The 20,153-nt window shown below is 40.5% G+C and overlaps 1 protein-coding gene across 7 annotated transcripts in view; it reads left to right on the top strand.

Moving 5' to 3' along the window:
• OPHN1 (oligophrenin 1) overlaps nucleotides 1–20,153 on the top strand; it is a 734,952-nt gene that overhangs the window by 571,122 nt on the left and 143,677 nt on the right. For 4 of the 7 annotated variants that reach the window (XM_065915118.1, XM_065915120.1, XM_065915124.1 and 1 more), the window contains 3 exons: nucleotides 187–273; nucleotides 4,432–4,473; nucleotides 5,700–9,580. In XM_065915118.1, coding sequence (XP_065771190.1) covers nucleotides 187–273; nucleotides 4,432–4,465 — 121 coding nt within the window. In that variant the 3' untranslated portion in view covers nucleotides 4,466–4,473; nucleotides 5,700–9,580. Of the gene's footprint in view, nucleotides 1–186; nucleotides 274–4,431; nucleotides 4,474–5,699; nucleotides 9,581–20,153 lie in introns of those variants that run through there. The other 3 variants (XM_065915122.1, XM_065915121.1, XM_065915123.1) reach the window with 3 other exon arrangements.

The following is a 20,153-nucleotide window of genomic DNA, read 5'->3' as shown; positions in this document are numbered from 1 at the left end:
AAGCAGAGGGTATCAGTCATAGCCTGGAGGTGTCTCTGGTGTCTAATCCATTTCACATTCTGATATGCAGATTTTCCCTCAGACACAGATCCTTTGCAAGCTAAGGCAGAGTGTGGTATTGGTGGCCTGTCTGGTTCATATTTTATTCTCCTTTCCATTGGCCATTGGTTCTCACACATATTTCAGAGCAGTTCATGGGACTTGGTTGGCTTCTGTTTGCAGAGTGGCTTCCAGGACCAGATTCTTTGAAACAGCTTCCCGGAAAACAGGAAGGTAAGAAATGCAGGTGACAGAACTGAAACCAAATCATTTTTTAATAAATGCATCATGACTGTGTCATTTACTCTCTTAACATTCTCCTTTTCTGTTTATCTGTAGCTCTGTCTCTGTCTGACTGTGTTTGTTCCTTTCCCTCCCCCAACACTGTCTTTCTGTCTCCCCAATCTTAACTTGTGTTTCTGTCTTTTCCCTATACCTGTGTGTCTCTCTGCCTTTGTCACTCTTACCTATTTGCTTCTTTTACACTGTTTCTTTCTCTGTCTCTGTAATTCTCAGTCTCTTTCTCTCTTTTTGTGCTTTTCTGCTAATGTCTCTGTTTCTTTGTCTCTCAGTTTCCCTATCTCTTTGACTCTTTTTCTGTCTCTCTCTCCATGTCTCTTTTTCTTTGTCTATCTCTGTATTTGTTGTCTTTGCCTCTCTGTTTTTCAATCTCTCTCTCTCTCACACACACACACACATACACACACACACACACACACACACACACACACACACAGAGTACTCACATGCCAAGTGGTATTGCAAAAATTTTATGCTCATTGTAGGTCTTTTTTTGTTAGTTTGCTTATTTAGATCCTATTTTATTCTAAAAGGGCAGCTCATAGAAATATATAGAGTGCAATATTCTAACATAAACAGCCTTAGAATAAGCATAGTCCTGATTTCAGAGGTAAGCATTAGACTTAAGTGGTTGTTTTCAAACTGGCTGCACATATAAATCACCTGGAAAATTTTGAGGGAAAAGAAAATGAACACAGATTCTTGCCTTCCACTCTAGACTCATTAAAACAGAATCTCCAGGAGTAGGGCTTGGGAATCTAGGTTTTTACATTTCTTTCCTTTCTTCCTTCCAATTAATTTGTTTTTAAATTCTTCAAGTGCTGGTGTAGACTTTTCAAGGCCTATCATTTGGGACCCTTTAGATTGGAACACATGGAGAAATGATTGCTTATCCTTCAGGGACTCGACTCTTCTGTGAGTTTACTTAATGTTGCTTATCAGAGAGTTCAAAATTGTGTTTCCTGGTGGGTGATAGGAGTGTAACTCTTCCGGGTGTTCAGTTAAAAGCAGAGTAATATGCCTTTACCAGCACTGGAGCTGGGATAGGTTAGACATCATTTTAGTTAAAACTGTGGGCCCTGACTCACCAGGACATGATTCTGAATAGCAGGACACTCAAATTCTGCTTGGCAATCAGTCACACGGAACTCTAGTCTAGACCAAATTCTCCTTAGACAATAATTTACCATCTATTCTACCATAACAGATGAAAGTGAGATCAAAGCCCTAGATTTCTCTTACTGATATAATGAAGATAAAGTTTTTACCTAGAATATTTTTTGAAGCAGGCTTAATCAGATAGGCTTGGTGGGGGGGTGGGAAGGAAAAACAGAATGAGACACCTTAATATTCTTAAAGCATCTGCCTATAAGCAGGACTATTTACTACCTCTGGGTAGTCCTTCCTCCCTCCCTAGGAAAAGCCATATGATAAATAAATACCAGGAAAATAGAATAAAACAATCTTGAATTAACAGAGTGAACTGGGCATATCTAAAGGAAAGCTTTTTAGAGGTAGTGGTATCGAGATGGAGCTTGAAAGATGGGTAGAATACACTGAAAATGAGAAGGATTATTCTGTAGCCTTGAACAGGGACCCAAGGCATTAAGCTGTATATGTACTAGGCATGAACAAAGTCCAGTAGAATCTTTAAGGCAGCTTGATTTCTAATAGGGAAACTATAGCCAAACTGGTATTGAAAATGTGGAAAGATTGGTAACCATTGCCTAGGTTGCCATATTTGTCCTAGTGCTCAGAGAAGTCTTGGACCAACTGCAACATAGGGTACTATGGCAAAAGCAGGCACTTCAGGATGGAGAATGACCCTACCAGTCCTATGTTCAAGCCTCTGGAACCTAAATTTAATCCTCTTCCTTATCTCCAGATTCTATCTTGGCAGGAGTGTGTGTAAGACCAATGTGGGTAAACCAGTTCTCCAATATGTCATGAGTCACCTTCCTAGGTACATACAGATTCCTCCCATTCAGTATCCACATGACAAAAGCACTCTTTCCGTCTAGACCCGTTTTTTTTTTTTAATTAATTAATTTATTTTAATTGTAGGCTAATTACAATATTGTGGTGGGTTTTGCCATACACTGACATAAATCAGTCACGGATATACATATGTCCCCCCATCCTGAAACCCCCCTCCCTTCTCCTTCCCCATCCCATCCCTCTGGGTTTTCCCAGTGCACCAACTTTGAGTGCCCTGTTTCATGCATTTAACTTGGACTGGTCATCTATTTCACATATGGTAATATACATGTTTCAATACTATTCTCTCAAATCATCTCACCCTTGTCTTCTCCCACAGAGTCCAAAAGTCTCTTCCTTATATCTGTGTCTCTCTTGCTGTCTTGCATATAGGGCCATCATTACCATCTTTCTAAATTCCATATATATGTGTTAATATACTGTATTAGTGTTTTTCTTTCTGACCCCAGTTTTGTAACCACCATTTTCATCAGTACATCTACATGCTGGCTGCTGGTCAAAATTCTTAGACTAGCCACAGTCAATCTCATCTCATCTCTAATGAAAATGATAATCTATTTAACCTTTGCTGTGCCCCTTTTTGCCTCCAATTTGTACACCTGACTATATGTAACCTGATATTTGAATGACCTCACTTCTCATTTATCTCCCTTATATAACAATTTAAAAATTAAAAACTCAAAAGAAGAGAAAATAGGGGAAAGTATTTCAGTAAGGCAGAACTGCTTGTGCAATGCAGGTTCACAAAGTGATTAGTGTTCCACTTTGGCTGAAATGTGGGGGTGAGGGGAAGGAAGCTCAGCTGGGACTAAGGCCAGGAAGATGGATTGGGGCCAGGTTGTAAAGGCCTTATATAACATACCAAGGAGTTCAGTCTTTATTCTTTAGTCATTATGGAGAGCTTAAAAGCTTAAAAACATGACAATGCATATTCTAATCTGCATGAATTATTTTGAAATACACACACACTGTGTTGGCAATGAGGAAGATAGGAGAGTAAAACCTGAAGGCAGTGAGACAAATTAGGAGGCTAATCATCCTAGCATGAGTTGATGAGGTCCTGATATATGGCATTGTTAGCAGGAATAGAATGAAAGGATAGATTTGAGGTAGACTCAGTAAGACCTTAACTACTTTTCAAATATGGAACAGTGGAGAAGGATTAAGAGAGAAAAAGTCTAACTTGGACAGCTGGGTAGATGGTAGCAATAGTTAATCATGGTGAAACAGGTTTTGTGGAAAACTTTCTCTGCTCAATTTTGGACACAGTGTATGAAGATTCTGTGAGACATCCAGATAGTAATGACGGATGGGTAACTACAACTTAGACTAGTAATTGGTACTGGACCTACATACATTTAGGGGTAGAATTATTGAGTAGAACCACTGTACAAATTTATTCACATATACTGCAATATGAATAGTAGACTTTGGGGTGGCGGGTGTCTCAGTGCTTGATGGGGATTGAAATCATGAATGGGAATAAGATCACTCAGGGAGTAGGTATAAATAGACTCAAGAGAGAATAGAAAAACAATGTTGAGAACATAGCCCTGGGACCAGCTGTTGTCTGGGATTTTCTGCCCACATTATATGGACCTTAGTTCTCCAGGGTTTTCTCTTTCCTCCAACCATCTCTAGACAAGGTGACCATAGGACTGATCTAAAGACATCAAGAGGCCAGGCAAAGCTTGTTTGGTCTCTGAGGCAAAATAAGATTCATGTTTCATAGAAGGCATTTGCCTTCCTTCATTGCCCTTCTGTCATTGAAGATAATCATAGAATGTAGTCTTTGGTCTTAGGCCAATTTCTCTGATCTCCCCTAGCCTCCCATTGTATGACACTCAAAGGATCGTGGTAGCACCTGAAAGATGTTTTTGGGTCTGGGACACTGGGCTCTCTAAATCTGCTAGAGAGATAGCCTAACCTATAAGCATGGAGTGAGATGTTTTGAAATATTTGGATGAAATCACTTCCTAATTTTTCAAATGGCGTGATTGGCACTGTCTCAGAAAGGTTACCCACCCACTTGTTTGCCTTTCCAGTTCTGATTTGTAGAGTCTTAGTGAAATGTCTTTCATCCTTTACCCACAGTTCTCAAGGCAGACTTCCTGGAGATGAGAGTTGAGGCCTCAGGTATGTAGTATCCTCTTCTGATTACAAAACCTTGTTACACACATGCCTTCTTTATGAGATCTGAGTTTTTGAGAACTGGAATGCCATGTAGGTCCAGAGGGTGGGAATTCACCTCTGTGGCTCAGTTTACTACTTTGTAATTACATGACCCTTATACTTACTGTTGTTTAATACTGAGGTTCTCTGTGTTTTTAAGTTTACTTTCTCTTTCCTTTCTTTCTTTCTCAGCCAAACTACAGTATAATTTTATGAATTGCCTTTGAATCAAAGTCATTAGGAAGCCTAGATTGTGACATTTGGGGCAATTACATTTCCTTTCCTGGTCCTCAATTTCCTAATATGTAAAATGAAATGTTTGGAATCTTTTAATTCTGACATCCTTTGGGTCTGTAAGAATATCAGTAAACTCTCATTTGATATTTTGGTAGGTCCCAAGAGTCTACCTTAGTATTTGTAGAGGGATTTCATTCCTTCAGCCCAAATCACTATTTCATACTCCTTGAACCTTCGTCCGTAGTTCTTTATATATGTCAAATGCAAAGCAATTTCACATCCATTAACTCATTTAGTCCATATCAAATGTCAGAAATAAGGAAGATAATATGTACTTTCACTAAACATATAAAGATACTGAGGTTCACAGGGGATATGTAACTTACTAAGATCACCAGAGCCATGGAGATCATGGAAATTTCTTTCTCTGCCTAGAAGTTCTGATTGACAATCAGATTGTTGGCATGCTATAAACCAATACATGCATAAACAAGATCCAGGTATCTGGAGCAGAGCTTTCCATGTACTCCCCTTCCTTCCTTTTCTTCGTATCACTGCCAGTCCTCAGAGGTCTGTGGGTAGATAAGCTTTTTCTTATCAGCTCTCATGAAGGTAAAGTCCCAGTAAAAGGAAATCTGGAGTTATTGTAGGGCCATAGAGGCAGTGACCATTCTGCAGGGGGGGAGGGGCGGTAATCTCAGAGCTATCGGGCTTCTATATCCCCTGTAGACTTTTTGAGGATTAGAGTTCAAGCTAAAGGCACAGGGTTTCCAGCCCTGATTATAGCACCATATTGGGACTGGTCTATGGAATCTGAGTTATAAGAGCTTTTTCCTAGCCAGCTGCTGTTGCTGAGCAGATTTGCTACCTACCAGGAGAGGCCCTACTGCCCAGTGGCTATTAAGTGCTTAACCAATCATAGCTAATTCCTTACTCTCTTCTTTCCCTTTCAGGTTGTAAAATCCTTGGCCTCAGGGGACCCTTTCCAGGTTCTAGAAGGGTCTTCTTCAAATCCTTGTGTGCTGAAGAGCAGATTCTTCCTGTCCCTGCACCTTCAGGCTCTGGGAGGCTATAAAATAAGGGGCACATGTCCTATACACAAGTTTATTTCTCCTTTGTATTCTGTCTTCATTCCCCTAGAAGGTCTATCTTGAGCTCCTATAAGACTGTGAATGGCTGAACTCCCTCAAGCCAGACTGCAGAAACCAAGCTATCCACTGACCTGAGTTGAAGAGAGGAGCTCAGTTTTCAACTGTTCTCTGAACTTCCTGCCTCCTCAAAAGGCCATCTATCTCTGAAAGATTTGGGGCTAAAGATTGATCTTAGAAGTCTTACCCTGAACTAAAAGTTACTTGAGTTGGGGCCGTTGCTTACCTTGGAAGTAGGGGAGTAGGAATATTTGCTGAACTTCGGAGGCTCTTACCATGTCTCTTACTGAAGATATGGACCCTAGTGCCAGTTTGGAGCTCTGGCATGGTACTACATTGCCAAGAATGCATCTGCTCCTATGGGCCAGACAGACTGAGTGACGCCTCTACAATCCCTCCAATGTGGACTCAGGAAGGTGGCCTTCCTGCTTTTGCATACAGCCACTTAGGACAAATCTGCAAAGCATGTTTTGCATGTCAAAGCCTATGTCTGTTTGAATTATTCTTCTTCCTGCTTTGTCCTAACAGCTTCCTTTCCAAGCAATCAGAAAGAAACAAAAGCTTAAAACAGTTTTTTTTTGTTTTAAAGGCAGACTGTGTGTGTTCTGTAGGAGTTCCATTTTGGGATCAAATGCTGGGAAAAATTGTTAAAATGGATAAAAAGGCCAGGTAGTTGTCACTGTTGTTTCATGTTTGCTTTTTGAAGATAAGCTCTTTCATCGTCTGAAAGAAACAGTTCTTAACCCAGTATCTATGGACTCAGGAACTTCATAAAGCCTCTGAAATGGTATGCAGACTTCCACAACAATGTGCCTTTTCTGAGGAAATGGTCCATAGCATTTTAGTGTATTTCAAATTGGACCTGTGACATAATAAAGATTAAGAACCACAGCCCTTGAGACAAAATTTTGACTCTTTTTACAATTCCTAAAATAATTGTTTAGAAAGGGCTTTCAGTATTACTTAGTCAAACTGCTTAGTTTACTATTGGGAAAACTGAGGCAGAGCAAGTTAGCAGCTGTGCCTAAACAAGATCCAATATCCCTACTCAAGGTTCTTTCAATTATACCATGCTTATCAAGCAAAGGGCCTCATGACTGGTAGCTTTAGGGGCCACCATTTTGAGAGTTTGACTTTTACCCTCTTTCTTGAGCCACGTATACTTACCACCATGTGGGACTTCCAGAACTAAGCTCCTGGTCTTCCTCATTTGATTTTTCAATCATTGGAAAGGAACTAAAACACAATTAATTAGTGAATTGAGTCAGAAATCTGACAAGTAGACATTTCTGATTCCTATTTGTTGAAGAGAAGCTGCCGGATAAAGTGTTACCACTTGTTTCCACACAGGTGCCTTGATTTAAGGGTTGGTTTTAAGATAGCCTGTCTTTAGGATCTGTGTAATTATTGGGTTGGCCAAAAATTCATTCAAGTTTTTCCATATGATGGTACAGAAAAACCCAAATGAACTTTTTGACCAACCCAATATAATGTGGTCCAGTGTGAGAGAAAGGACTTTCCTATTGGACTCTTCTAGCAAGGCCCTGCTAGTGTACTTACTATAGTACCAAGAAGAAACATAGACATGGGGAAAAGAGGAGGCAAGAGGAGATGATGAGAAGAGAATGCATGCATGCAGTAACCAACTCTGAGATGCCTTTGGAACAGTGTTACTGAAAGGCAATAGCTACTTTTAAGATTTAACTCTAAATATGGCTTATTGATGAGTTAGTGACATGTTATCTGACATAAACACACTGAGAGCCTTTGTGGAAGTAATTTAGTAGAAATCTGACAACATTCTTAATGAAGGTGTAACCAAGTGGCCATGTTGAACTCTCAGCTCTACCCAGTCTCAAAGGCCAAGTTGGTAAGAAACCAGAAGCAAGTAAGCCAAGTGGCCACCATTCTACGTGCTGCTCACCCCCAAACAGAATCTCTGTGAGGCCTGGTGGACTCAGTCAGGAAATACTCATTGAGCCCTAATCTCAGAGCTGCGGACTCTCTGCTCTGTCCCATTGGATGACTAACTAAACCAAGCAGGTATGCAGATTTTAGCCACAGAAGCAGTGTCCATTTGAGCTTTGGTACTTTTGAAGATATTAGAGACATGGTTTCACTGTGGTTTCCTTGGGGGGAAGTTCCACAATCAATGTATATTCCACCACAAATATTGAGAGATTATTGAGAACCAGAGAAAGTGAAAGTCACTCAGTTGTGTCCAACTCTTTGCGACCCTGTGGGACTATACAGTCCATGGAATTCTCCAGGCCAGAATACTAGAATGGGTAGCCTTTCCCAACCCAGGGATTGAACCCAGGTCTCCTGCATTGCAAGCGGATTCTTTACCAGCTGAGCCACAAGGGAAGCCCGAAAACCAGAGAAAGATACCACAATTCCAGTGGAATATGTGTCCCAATAATGTGGCTGTGAGATTGCTATGTGTTTCCTGGGACACAGATCAAGAACCTGGTCTGAAGAGTTGGGACCACCAGTCTGGCTGGAAGCCAAGAGCAGTGACTGTTCCTACCCTGGGCTATACTCAAAGAATTATAAAGAATGAACCTCAGCATCTACCCTTTTGTTCTTTGATTTAAGGAGAAAAAGCTTTTGTGAAATGAGATTGACTTGACTTGGGGTTGATGGATAGTCATTCAGAAGAGGCTATGGCAAGGGGTTGATAATTGAAATGTGTCAACTATAGAAAATTATCTGCATACCTTAGTCAGCAGGCTAGAGAAACTGGCAATGGATGAACTGTAAATCTTGAACTGACAGTGATAGCATTTATTAATCACCTACTAAGTGCTAGGTGCTTCATATATATTAAATCCTTTAGTCCCTACAACAATCATACAAGTGGGTGCTATCCTCATCTTACAGATAAAGGATTTATGGCCCAGCAGGCTAAAATAACTGGCACAAGGTCACACAAGTAAACAGAACTGTTATTCTAATCCAGGTCTCTCTGATTTTGCATCCCATGTTGTTTTCCCTTTATAATATAAAGGCCATATTACTGGAGCTGACATGACTCTCTGACTTTTGCCTGATTAACAAAATATTAAAAGGCAAGCATTTGAGGGGAAGGAGGGAATGCAGGTCCAATTTACTGGGGAAGACAAAACTGGGCTGAAAGCGATTTCTGTTATGTTTCCTCCTCCCATTCAGTATGACCATTTGTTAAGGTTTTAAAAAGGATCATTTAATTTTACCTTGTGACACGAAGGATTTATTTTTTGTTGGTAGTTGTCAAATCCTTGGCTTAGCTGCTTTTCAAAGAAAAAAAGGCCCTTCTATATGTCTGTTACTTCCCCAAAGTTCTAGCATGTGCAGTGTCACCCTGAGACTGGTAGCATCCACACATGTAGTTTGAGAAGATGAAACGATCTTGGTGCTTCTGCAATACTTGATGCCTTGGGATCAAATCCCTATTAAGGGTTTTCTGTGATGACAGCAAAAGTTAAGAAATGATTTAGAATAAAAAATATTATTGAATTTTTTGTTTAAAAAATATGAGGGATATTGTCCAGCCACTGAGGGGCATAATTCAGCATCCAAGTTGAGTAATAAGTGATGTCATGTAGACTATTTCTAAAATAAGTTGCTATTGTACGAAAGAATCCTTCCCTTTTCAAGAAGTTCTTTAATTCTGTAATAACTAGAATAAATAAAGTAATGAAAAAGTGCTTCTGTGACTAGAAAAAATTGCTTTTGAGAGAATGTAGATCAATGATACTATGTTTAATGTAGCTGCCTCTAATGGCCTTGACACATTACAAGCCCAGAAAAAGCTTCAGAAGCATTTAAAAAATGCAGAGAAAAGCAAGATACCTTGAAGAGATGTTTTTGATGAAGAAAAACCTCCATTTTCATAAGGAAAAGAATCATTTGATACCAAGGACATTAATAGATCCTAGAAAGATGCCTTTATAAAATACATATGTAACATCAGAAGAAAAAGAATTAAATCCTGGAGTACATTCACATGACTTTTAATAAAGTATACAGACTGTCCAGTATTAATGGCCTCTATCTGCAGTTTTGTCATGGAAACAATCTTTGAGCATTTTATGCATGATCCAATCATTGTTCCTATTGTCTTCTGTATTTCTAAGGAAATATAGGGCCCAGAATCTGTTTGTACCCAGGGATCTCCATCTCCAAGTCCAGTTATTCCTTAAGGCCTCACAACATCACTGTGTGAAAATGACAGCCCCATTCTACAGATAAGAAAACTTGAGACTCAGGAAGATGAGAAATAATTTGCCCAATGTCATACAGTTAGGGATTGATTAAAAACCCAGCACTAGAAGCCACAGGAGCTTTCCTATTTCTAATACAGCACACTACTCCAAGTGGTAAAGGAATTCTGACAGTAAGTGGAGATGATGTTTAGAAATGAGACTAACAACATCTGCAAGTCTTGCTACTCAAAATATGGTCCATAATCAGCCTCAGCATCAGTATTACCTGGGAGCTTATGAGAAATACAGATTCCTGGGCCCCATCCCAGACATCTGAAATCAAAATTTGTATTTTAATAAGATATCCAGGAGATAACTATGCACATTAAAATTTGAGAAGCACAGATTGTAAGCCAAAATAGGTTGAGGAAGTAGATATCTTGGTGAGGTAAAGGCCAAAAATGGTAGAGAAAACCAATCTGGTATGTTGGAAATGTTTACAAAGTTTGTGTCCATAGCTGCCTGCTTCTTACATTGCTTTGTACATGGTCTTATACTTTGATGAAATATAAATGAAGTTTTTCTACTTCAAAGAATAGTGAAACCACCTTAAGACTGAAAGTTATCTGAGTTTCAAATCTCTGAGCATTAAAAGCAGTAGAAAGGCAACATGGAGTATTGTAAAGAGTTCATTCAGGAGTGATGGGGGTCCAGACTCACTCCTCGCTTCCTGTCTGTAATGCTGAGCAAGTCTCCCCTAAATTGTCTGCCTTTAAACCAGGTAGTTTCAAAAGGTATTTTCAGTTTTGACATTCAGTTATTCTCAGCTGTGGATTTTAACTACAGTCAACCTTGTAATGAAAGCATGGACAATTCTACTGGGTTTTGTCTGCCTAGAGATTAGTATCTTAGTTAACATGAGGAGGAGTATTCTGAGAGGAAATACCACAGTCATGACAAAGCTACATTAATGGAAATTGCAAGAAACTGGGAGGAGCATGACTCTAGTTAACTGATTTGAAATTGGCAAGTATTTTAATTAATGTATAAGCAAGGCGTCCATATTCCTTTGGGAACCAGCTACTTCAAACCACATACTTGGAAATCAACTCTTATATCCTGAATAGGGCATACTTAACAAAATTTAATAAAACTCCTCTAATTTGGGATTTGGGGGGTAGTTTATTGGGCGTAGGAGAGACTTGTAAAAAAGAGAACTCTTGCTCATCCTCCAGCTGGCATCTCTCCAGGTGATTCTGATGCTCATTAGCTGAAAACACCTAGTTATAATCTAACCTCTTAAAATGGAGAAACAGGCTCAGAGAGGAGAAGGAACTGATCTAAGGTCACATGTCAAAGCCAATGGCAGAAAACAGGTGCTCAGTGTACCACCTCAAGGGTCTTTCAACTCTGCTTTCTTTGGGTGACTAGTTTACCAGAATCAAGATCTCTGCTTCCAGCAGTAAGGCACACACTGGGAAGGATGAATATGCCTTCCATCTGAATACTTTGCTTCCGCCACATGTTCACACTCATTTCTTTATTGAGGCTCAGAGAGATAACGTAACTTACTTGCCCAAGGTCACACAGATAGGAAATAGACTCGTACCTAGGTTTTTTGATTTCACCTATGCTGCACTACTTCTCTAGGAGAGAAGCAGTCCTCCAAACCCTCAGCACTTCTCCTGGGAAATGTCAGGAGCTCTAAGCTTTTAATTGCTTTAATACAGTTGTTTCAAAACAGATCAATTTTTTCCCTACTGGAGAATATCCTAACAATTTTATAACTTGTAACTCTGCAGAGCACACTTATGTCCATCATTTTGTTCTCAGACCCGTAAAGTAGGTAAGACAAAGTATTAAGCCCTCATTTGACACGTACAAAGTGAGGCACAAAACCACTGTATTAATTTTCTATTGCTGCTGTAATAAACGATGACAAACTTAGTAGCCCATCACGCTCCTTTGTCCATGGAATTCTTCAGGCAAGAATACAGGAGTGGTGAGTCATTCGCTTCTCCAAGGGATCTTCCTAACCCAATGCAGGTCTCCTGCATTGCAGGCAGATTCATTACTGTGTGAGCCACCATCTGCTATATGCCAAATGTGAATCTTAGTGCTTTGCATGAGTTTACTAAATTTGTCCAGATAATATTCCTATGAGGTAAGTACTGGCATTAGCCTCATTTTACAGGTGAGAAAACTGAGAAACAGAATAGTTCCATAATTTCCCCACATTCCCTCAGCCAGAAAAGGGTGAATTCAGGATTCAAATTCAGATTTTGTGCATGCGTGCTAAGTTGCTTCACTGAAGTCTGACTCTATGCAACCCTATGGACTGTAGCCTGTCAGGCTCCTCTGTCCATGGGATTCTCCAGGCAAGAATACTGGAACAGGTTGCCATGCCCTCCTCCAGGGAATCTTCCCAACCCAGGGATCAAACCCATATCACTTACGTCTCCTGCAGTGGCAGGTGGTTTCTTTACCACTAGCACCACCTGGGAAGCCCACAAACTGAGACCATTCCCTTAACTAACTCCTTGTGTCTTCTACAAGACTGGGAAAATTCTCCTAGAGGAGACATAAAAGTCAAATTAATGTCCCTTGCACCTTTGATGCTCTAAGCTTGCCCTCAGAGCCCTGGCATTCTGATAACCCAAGTCAGCACAGCTGAATATCCTGAAGGAGTCAGAGACTTGCTGTGTTTTATGGGGTCAGTGGGGGGCTTTCCCATTGGCCCAGCAGTAAAGAATCTTCCTGCAGTGCAGTAGATGCAGGTTCAATCCCCAGGCCAGGAAGATCCCTGGAGGAGGGCATGGCAACCCACTCCAGTATTCTTGCCTGGAGAATCCCATGGACAGAGGAGCCTGGCAGGCTACAGTCCATAGGGTCACAAAGAATTGGACACAACTGAAGCAAATGAGCATGCACACACACATGGGGCCAATGGAGTGCAAAGTGAAGGTGCCCAACATTTTCTCAGAGCCTGGAAGGAAAGGAGTGTGTCAGTCCAGGTAGGTGGGGTCTAGATGGGTTGGTCCAGGGACTTCCCTGATAGCTCAGGGAATTCACCTGCAAATGCAGGAGACATGGGTTCAACCCCTGATCTGGGAAGATCCTACATGCCACCAATCAACTAAGCCTGTGCACCACAACTACTGAGCCTGTGCTCTAGAGCCTGGGAGCCGCAACTACTGAGCCCATGCACCACAGCTACTAAAGGCTGCACTCAGCCTGTGCTTCACAACAAGAGCAGCCACCACAATGAGAGGCCTGTGTACTGCAACAAGAGAGTTGTCTCTGCTCACCACAACTAGGGAAAAACATTTGCAGCAATGAATACCCAGTACAGCAAAAATAATGTTTGTGTTTTTTTGTTTTTGTTTTTGTTTTTTTTTAAGATGGACCATTACTACATGCAAGGCAGCAAAAGAGACAAAGATATAAAGAATAGACTTTTGAATTCTGTGGGAGAAAGCAATGGTAGGATGATTTGAGAGAATAACATTGAAACATATATATTACCATATGTAAAATAGATGACCAGTTCCAAGTTCCATTCATGAAGCAGGGCACTCAAAACCAGTGCTCTGGGATAACCCAGAGGGATGGGGTGGGGAGGGAGGTGGGAGCAAGCTTCAGGATAGGGGTACACATGTGCACCCATGGCTGATTTATGTCGATGTATAGCAAAAGCCATCACAATATTGTAAAGTAATTATTCTCCAATTAAAATAAATTATTTTTTAAAAAAGATGGGGCAGCCCCAGGAATACCCTCTGCAGAATAATATTTCCACTGATTCCCCATGAGACAGGTGGGCCTCCCTGTTGTGGTGTGCATTCAAGTTGTATCATTTCCTCTGAAACTCTATGAGGCCCATTTCTTGAAGACCCAGGCCCTGAGCATGCCCCCCAAAAGTGCCTGAATTAAGGCTGCAACAAAGAGTTTTCCTGATTCTGGAGAACAGGGCTGCACAATGACTTTCACTATACCTTACATTTCCCAGCATTTGACAAGACTGTGGGAACTAAGTTTCCACTCGTATTGTCAGCCCTGGATTTATTCCTCTTCTTTCTACTTCCTCAGTTATTTCCATCTAGGTACCATGATGCTGGCAGGTGCCGCTCTACTGTAATTTCCAGAGCTATCATGATGTGAGGTAGGTAGGGTATGGACAACCTCAGTCCTGTCACTCACCTCTTCTCCACCCCTGCTACCATCCCTTAATACTCAGAATTTTGTCTCCTTTCTGATCTTGAGATCTAGAGGGACTCGGTAGAAGTTGAGATCCTCTATTCTCCATGTCTCCTTTGCTAGCCCTGGCCTCTAAACCCCCTGAAAGGAACTCAAATACCATTATCTGTATTCATGCCTCAATCACCATTGGCAAGTTACTTTACCAAAATAACCATGGTTGGCCCTTAAATAATGCTCAATTAATATTAACCAGTGGTGGTAGTAGTAGCAGCAGCAACAACAACAATAGCAGTGGCTGCCTCAGATACTATATAAGAATGGATTCTTCTCTATGCCTATTCAGGGCTAGTGGACCATGCTCTGCCATTCAAAATCTTCTCAAATATTAACTATCTATCACTTGATTCTTGAATTCTTCAGTATAGTGAAATGATTGTCTGGAAACAGTCATGTTCATTGGCCCTATACCTAGTCACCCTGATTCCCATCACCCTGTGGAACCTGTCCTCATGCATGGTTCAGTTTCCCCCATCTGGCATCTTATGCCAGAGTTTCATGTCAATAATCCAAGCCCACTACTCTGGCCTGTGCAGTTTCCAACAGTCAGGTCTATGAAGCATTCCTGAAGCATTCCTATGACTTGAGGAATAGAGACTCCTTCCTCCTATGGCCATTAAATTCCTGGTTATGTGGGTTAGGTACCTTCACCCTCATGAAGACCCCTTATACTCTTCTGGGGAGCAGCTGTTTTTCCCACACTCCTTACTCTCTGTTCCTCTACATTTTTTACTCTTATTGTCATTACAATAGTGCTTATTGTGTTTCCTCAAATGTCTTCAGTGAGCAAGTGGGTAGGTCTTGAAGGAGATATAGAAGAAAAGCATTATCCTGCTGCTGGCTGATTTCACACTTAGTTAGAAATTAATCTTGCCGCTTGGCTGTCCAGGGTACATTCATATCCAGCAAATAATCACATTATTTTCCCTGAAGTGAATAAGACATCACAAAATACCTTTGGATATGGGTGTAAAGATTCTTTCAATGAATTTGAAGAGCTCTGGGAAAGAAACAGGCAGCTAAGTAGCCAAACTGGTTCTACTGTGACAAAGCAGAAAACGGGCTTAGTCCTGACCACAAGTAAACAGTTTATAAGAATCTGATCCAGAACCTTTGCATAATGTGTCCTTCTAGAATTCAGAGTCTGAGGAGTTGAAACAAGCCCCATAATGGAACTGGGTGTCCCCTGGGACCAAGGGAAGGAAATAAATTTGTTCAACATTTATTGTGTGTCAAACATAGCTGGGAGAGGCCTGAATCCTTGAGCCTTCCCAGTAGATCTGGCAAAAGAATTAGGGTGGTAATTGGGTTAAAAAATGTACTACAATTGGACAGGCACATTGCATATATTTTCTATACATTGTCTCATTTGAACCTTTCAACCACCTCATTTTAGTTCCATTTTACCTATAAAGACTTGAAATACAGAAAGATTGTTACTTGCTCAAAGTTTCATAGAGAGCAAAAGGTAAAAGTCTAGATAGGAATGGACTCCTAAGCCTATACAAAACATATTTTCATTACTAAAACATTCTCTAACACAGAAGACTCCAGTACCTAATGTTGAACCTGTTTTCGAGAAAGAACTTTTCATTGCTTTTGCTGTGATGCTGGAGGTGGAGCAAGGAAGAGTAAATAAGGTTGTGGCCAGTACCTGAAGCAAATTGTGATAGGAAAGGTGAGGAAACCACTTATAGCTTATATGGAGACTGTGTGAATTAGACAAAGCACCCCTTGCTCAAGATACTTTATAACCATCTGCCAGAAAATTGTAACAAATACATAAATCTCTGATTAAGATGTGAGAGACACCACTAGATGTGGCCATATCAACTACATTTAATAGCCCCAAGGAGGTGAAATAATCACGGGGCTAACTGAAGCATTAATGAGTGTGTCTCAGATCCATGTAAGGACTAGACAGTCATTCTACAGATTATAGCCTTAGCAATTTTAAATGAGAAGAGATTATGGAGCTTGGTTAGTGGGAAGGATGGGCTTTAAATTTATAGAATTAACTTACATTTTCAAAGCCCTGAAAGTTTTAGGATGCTGACTGGGAGCTGAGAGAAAGAATTGGGCAATGGGGGAGGGAAAGGCCCTCTGCTAAAACTTTTACACTTTTTTATATACTCTTCACAACAGTCATGGGCAAGATAGTATTATTGTAATTCTAGATGTGAGAAAACTGAAGCTCTAAGTTTAAAAACTTACCTTAGATCACACAGATATTAATTGGTGGTCCTAGGATTTGCCCCCAGGTGTGTCTAACACAAGAAATAGTACTTTTCTCCCTTTACAATGCAACTATTGGGCATTTAGGTGTGCATTCAATCAGTCAGAAGCATTAGGTTGGTGGCAGCCTTAGAGAATAAAGAAGCTCCACAAATCATATTCAGAAGTGCATGATTCTTGACTGAGCAAAGGGTAATAACCAATACTCAGACTATAATGATGGAAATCATACCTGTACAAGGCAGTGAGAGTCTCCCTAGTGATCATCAGCTTTACCCTACTCACAGAAGGGTTTTCAGTGGTAAGTAGAGATCATACTTTCCTCCCTTCCCACCCCAGATTTCCAGGAAACCCTAAGGTATCCATAGACATATACACATCTATGAATGATATATAACTTTATCAGTTCTGGGTCAAGAAGGTATGGCCATGGAAATTTCTTCTTCCCTTGCTAATTTGACTCTAGTGTGAAGGAATCTGAAACATATGTAAGTTTCTGTGTTTTTTTTTTTTTTTTTGAGCCAGATTGTGTTATGATTCTCAAGCCCTGCTTTCATAATCTAGTCAAAGTTCCAATCCTCCAGATGACTGTCTCTATTCTTGCTGTCATCTCAGCAGCCATTTCCAGATATAAAGGGAAAATGGAGGTCAGAGAGAGCTAGCTAAGCAACATCAAGCTGCAGTGAGGGAACAAGGGAGGGTGGGCACAAAAATTCACAAGACAAAGAAACCACATACTTTATCTCAAGCTTTACAGATTGGGTCTTTCTAGTTCAGCTATTAGCCTTAGTCTTTCTCCAGGTTTAGGAGAAAAACTACTTTCCTTCTGGGAGAGTCTGCCTCCTGATCTAGTTCCTTTCTTTTCTTTTCTTCTCCAGGCCCAAGAATGGAAGAATCAAGATATTTTAAAGGAATAGAAATGGCTCTATATTTTTAAAATATATGACATTGACTCTGTGTCAGACATTCTCAGTGCTTTACAAATATTAATGCATTTAATCCTACAACAGTACTATGAGGCAGATACTATTGAGACACAGAAAGGTTATACATGACTTGCTCATGGTCATATAGCTAAGAAGTGAAGGAACCGGGATTCAAAACCAAGTTTTCAATTCTGAGGTGTTTTTTTTTTCCCGTTTATTTTTTTATTAGGTGGAAGCTAATTACTTTACAATATTGTAGTGGTTTTTGTCATACATTGACATGAATCAGCCATGGATTTACATGTATTCCCCATCCCGATCCCCCCTCCCAACTCCCCCACCCAATCCCTCTGGGTCTTCCCGGTGCACCAGGCTGGAGCACTTGTCTCATGCATCCAACCCGGGCTGGTGATCTGTTTTAACCAGTATATTGTACTGCTCATGTAATACAGTAGGAAAAATATTGCCTTTAAAAGTCAAGTAGCATCTGAATTCCAGTGCTTATTCTGACACTTGTTAGCTACTTTACACCCTGACAAATCATTTCCTCTAAGCCTTAGTTTCCTCACCTGTAACATGAGGACGATGGCACATGCCTTTCAGGGTTGTAGTAAGGAATAAATGGAAAGTGTTCAGCCCAGAGTAGGTATTCTAAGTTGATTGTTTTCATTTTCCTAAGACTTGATACTAAATTGATTTAATATCCAAACTCAATAGCCACATCAACTTAGACTGTGCCAGAGTTAAACTAAGCAAACACTGGTTGGCACTATAGGTGGCATTCACTTCTGCTGGAGTGCTATATTTCCACCAGAAGAGCTGATATAACTGGCATTTCTAAAGACAGAATTTTATCAGAATTATTTAGCTATATGGTTCTGTTTCTGCACAGACATGGGGAAGACATGGCCAGCAGAGGGACATTTGCAGGAAATGAAGGTATTGTGCCCAACCAAGAAGTCTCATTCACACCCCTGCATGTACCCCACAAGGTACCACCAGCGCCTTTAGTTAATGGATGGACCAATGAACCTAGGTGGAGATACCTTTCTTATCCCATAGAGTATGAAGTTGTAGGGCTGAAAGACACTCTAAAGGTCTAGACTAATTTATCATCCAACTTGGTCTAGTGAAGCACCCAAATGCTAGACTTAAGCAGGCACAGGTTCAAATCTTCCTTTTCTACTCATTAGCAATCTAGTAGGCAAGTTATTTCTCTTTTCTGAGACTTAGTTTTTTCACTTGTAAAATTGAGATCAATAAGTGCTCACCTTTAAGAGTTGTGAAGATTCAATGAGATAATAAAGATAAAATGTCTGGCACAAGTAAAATATTCAGTAAATTGTAGATCTTAATTCTGGCCTCATCTGTGTAACAAATCAACAAACCTCAGGAGTTCCCAATTGAGAACAAAGTTGGTTCATAAAGGTTCTTCATGACCTACTCACAAAGTCTTTCATGAAAAGAGTCATACAAGACTCTGCCATGTAGACTCTGCCTCATCTTCTTGTTCTCCCCAGTCACACACTTTAAATTCTGTGAAAACTGGACCTGTGAATGTTCTCAGTTACATTTGCAATGGTCCTGCAGGAATTAAATTGATAACTTTCAAAACTGTGGGCAGGGTTAGTGGTATCAACAAGACACGGTGAAGCACTCAAGGTCTAAGAATGACAGGATACCATTTGAACCTTTGAACTGAAAGAGTAAATAAATGGGAAAGTATTACCAACACCAAAAGAGAGCTGGAACTTTGAAGAAATTCCTAGTAGGAACTATAATCAGGAAAAATTCCAGACAGTGTCAGAAATGAGAACTAGAGCAGTAAAGTAGTGAGGAAGAAATAGCAAGACCTCTTCTCCTCCCACTCTTGACCTGTCAGTGCCTCTTGTTAGCCAAACTCAGCCAGAAGCCATCAAACAAGTTAATACAATATTAAGATTAACCTCTTGGAACACAGAGTAGGGAAAATAATGGCAGAGAATGGATCTGGAGGTGGCAGATGACAGCCAAAGAATAACTACTAAGTAAGCTCAGTTTTCCTACCTCCATGCCTTTCGTATTTGGTTCCCTAAAATTGTAATGATATTTTGTGAACCAATGAATTCCTGTTCATCTTAAGGTCCTGCTCACCTTCTTCATTTCATTATAGTCACTCCTTCTCCATTTCATTAAAAAAATATAATGGGCTTTATTTCATGAGTCTTTCCCTGATAGCTCAGTTGGTAAAAAATCTGCCTGCAATGCAGAAGACCCCGGTTCTATTCCTGGGTCAGGAAGATCCCCTGGAGAAGGGATAGGCTACCCACTCCAGTATTCTTGGGCTTCCCTTGTTGCTCAGCTGGTAAAGAATCCGCCTGCAATATGGGAGACCTGGGTTTGAACCCTGGGTTGGGAAGATCCCCTGGAGAAGGTAAAGATTACCCACTCCAGTATTCTGGCCTGGAGAATTTCATGGATTGTATGGTCTGTGGGGTCACAAAGACTTGGACATGACTGAGCCACTTTCACTTTCATTTCAGTATTGAAAAAAAGCCTTTTCCATTTCATTATAGTCACTCCTCCAATCATACTGATTTTAGTGCTGATAATACTATGTATTATACTATGTATTTTTGCCTGATTTCCTGAGGAGAATATAAACTTTTCAGGGG

This window comes from Muntiacus reevesi, chromosome X (assembly GCF_963930625.1).
Source record: "Muntiacus reevesi chromosome X, mMunRee1.1, whole genome shotgun sequence".
Lineage (NCBI taxonomy): Eukaryota > Metazoa > Chordata > Mammalia > Artiodactyla > Cervidae > Muntiacus > Muntiacus reevesi.
The sequence above is the reverse complement of the archived record's forward strand: the minus strand, read 5'-3'. Positions and strand labels throughout refer to the sequence as shown.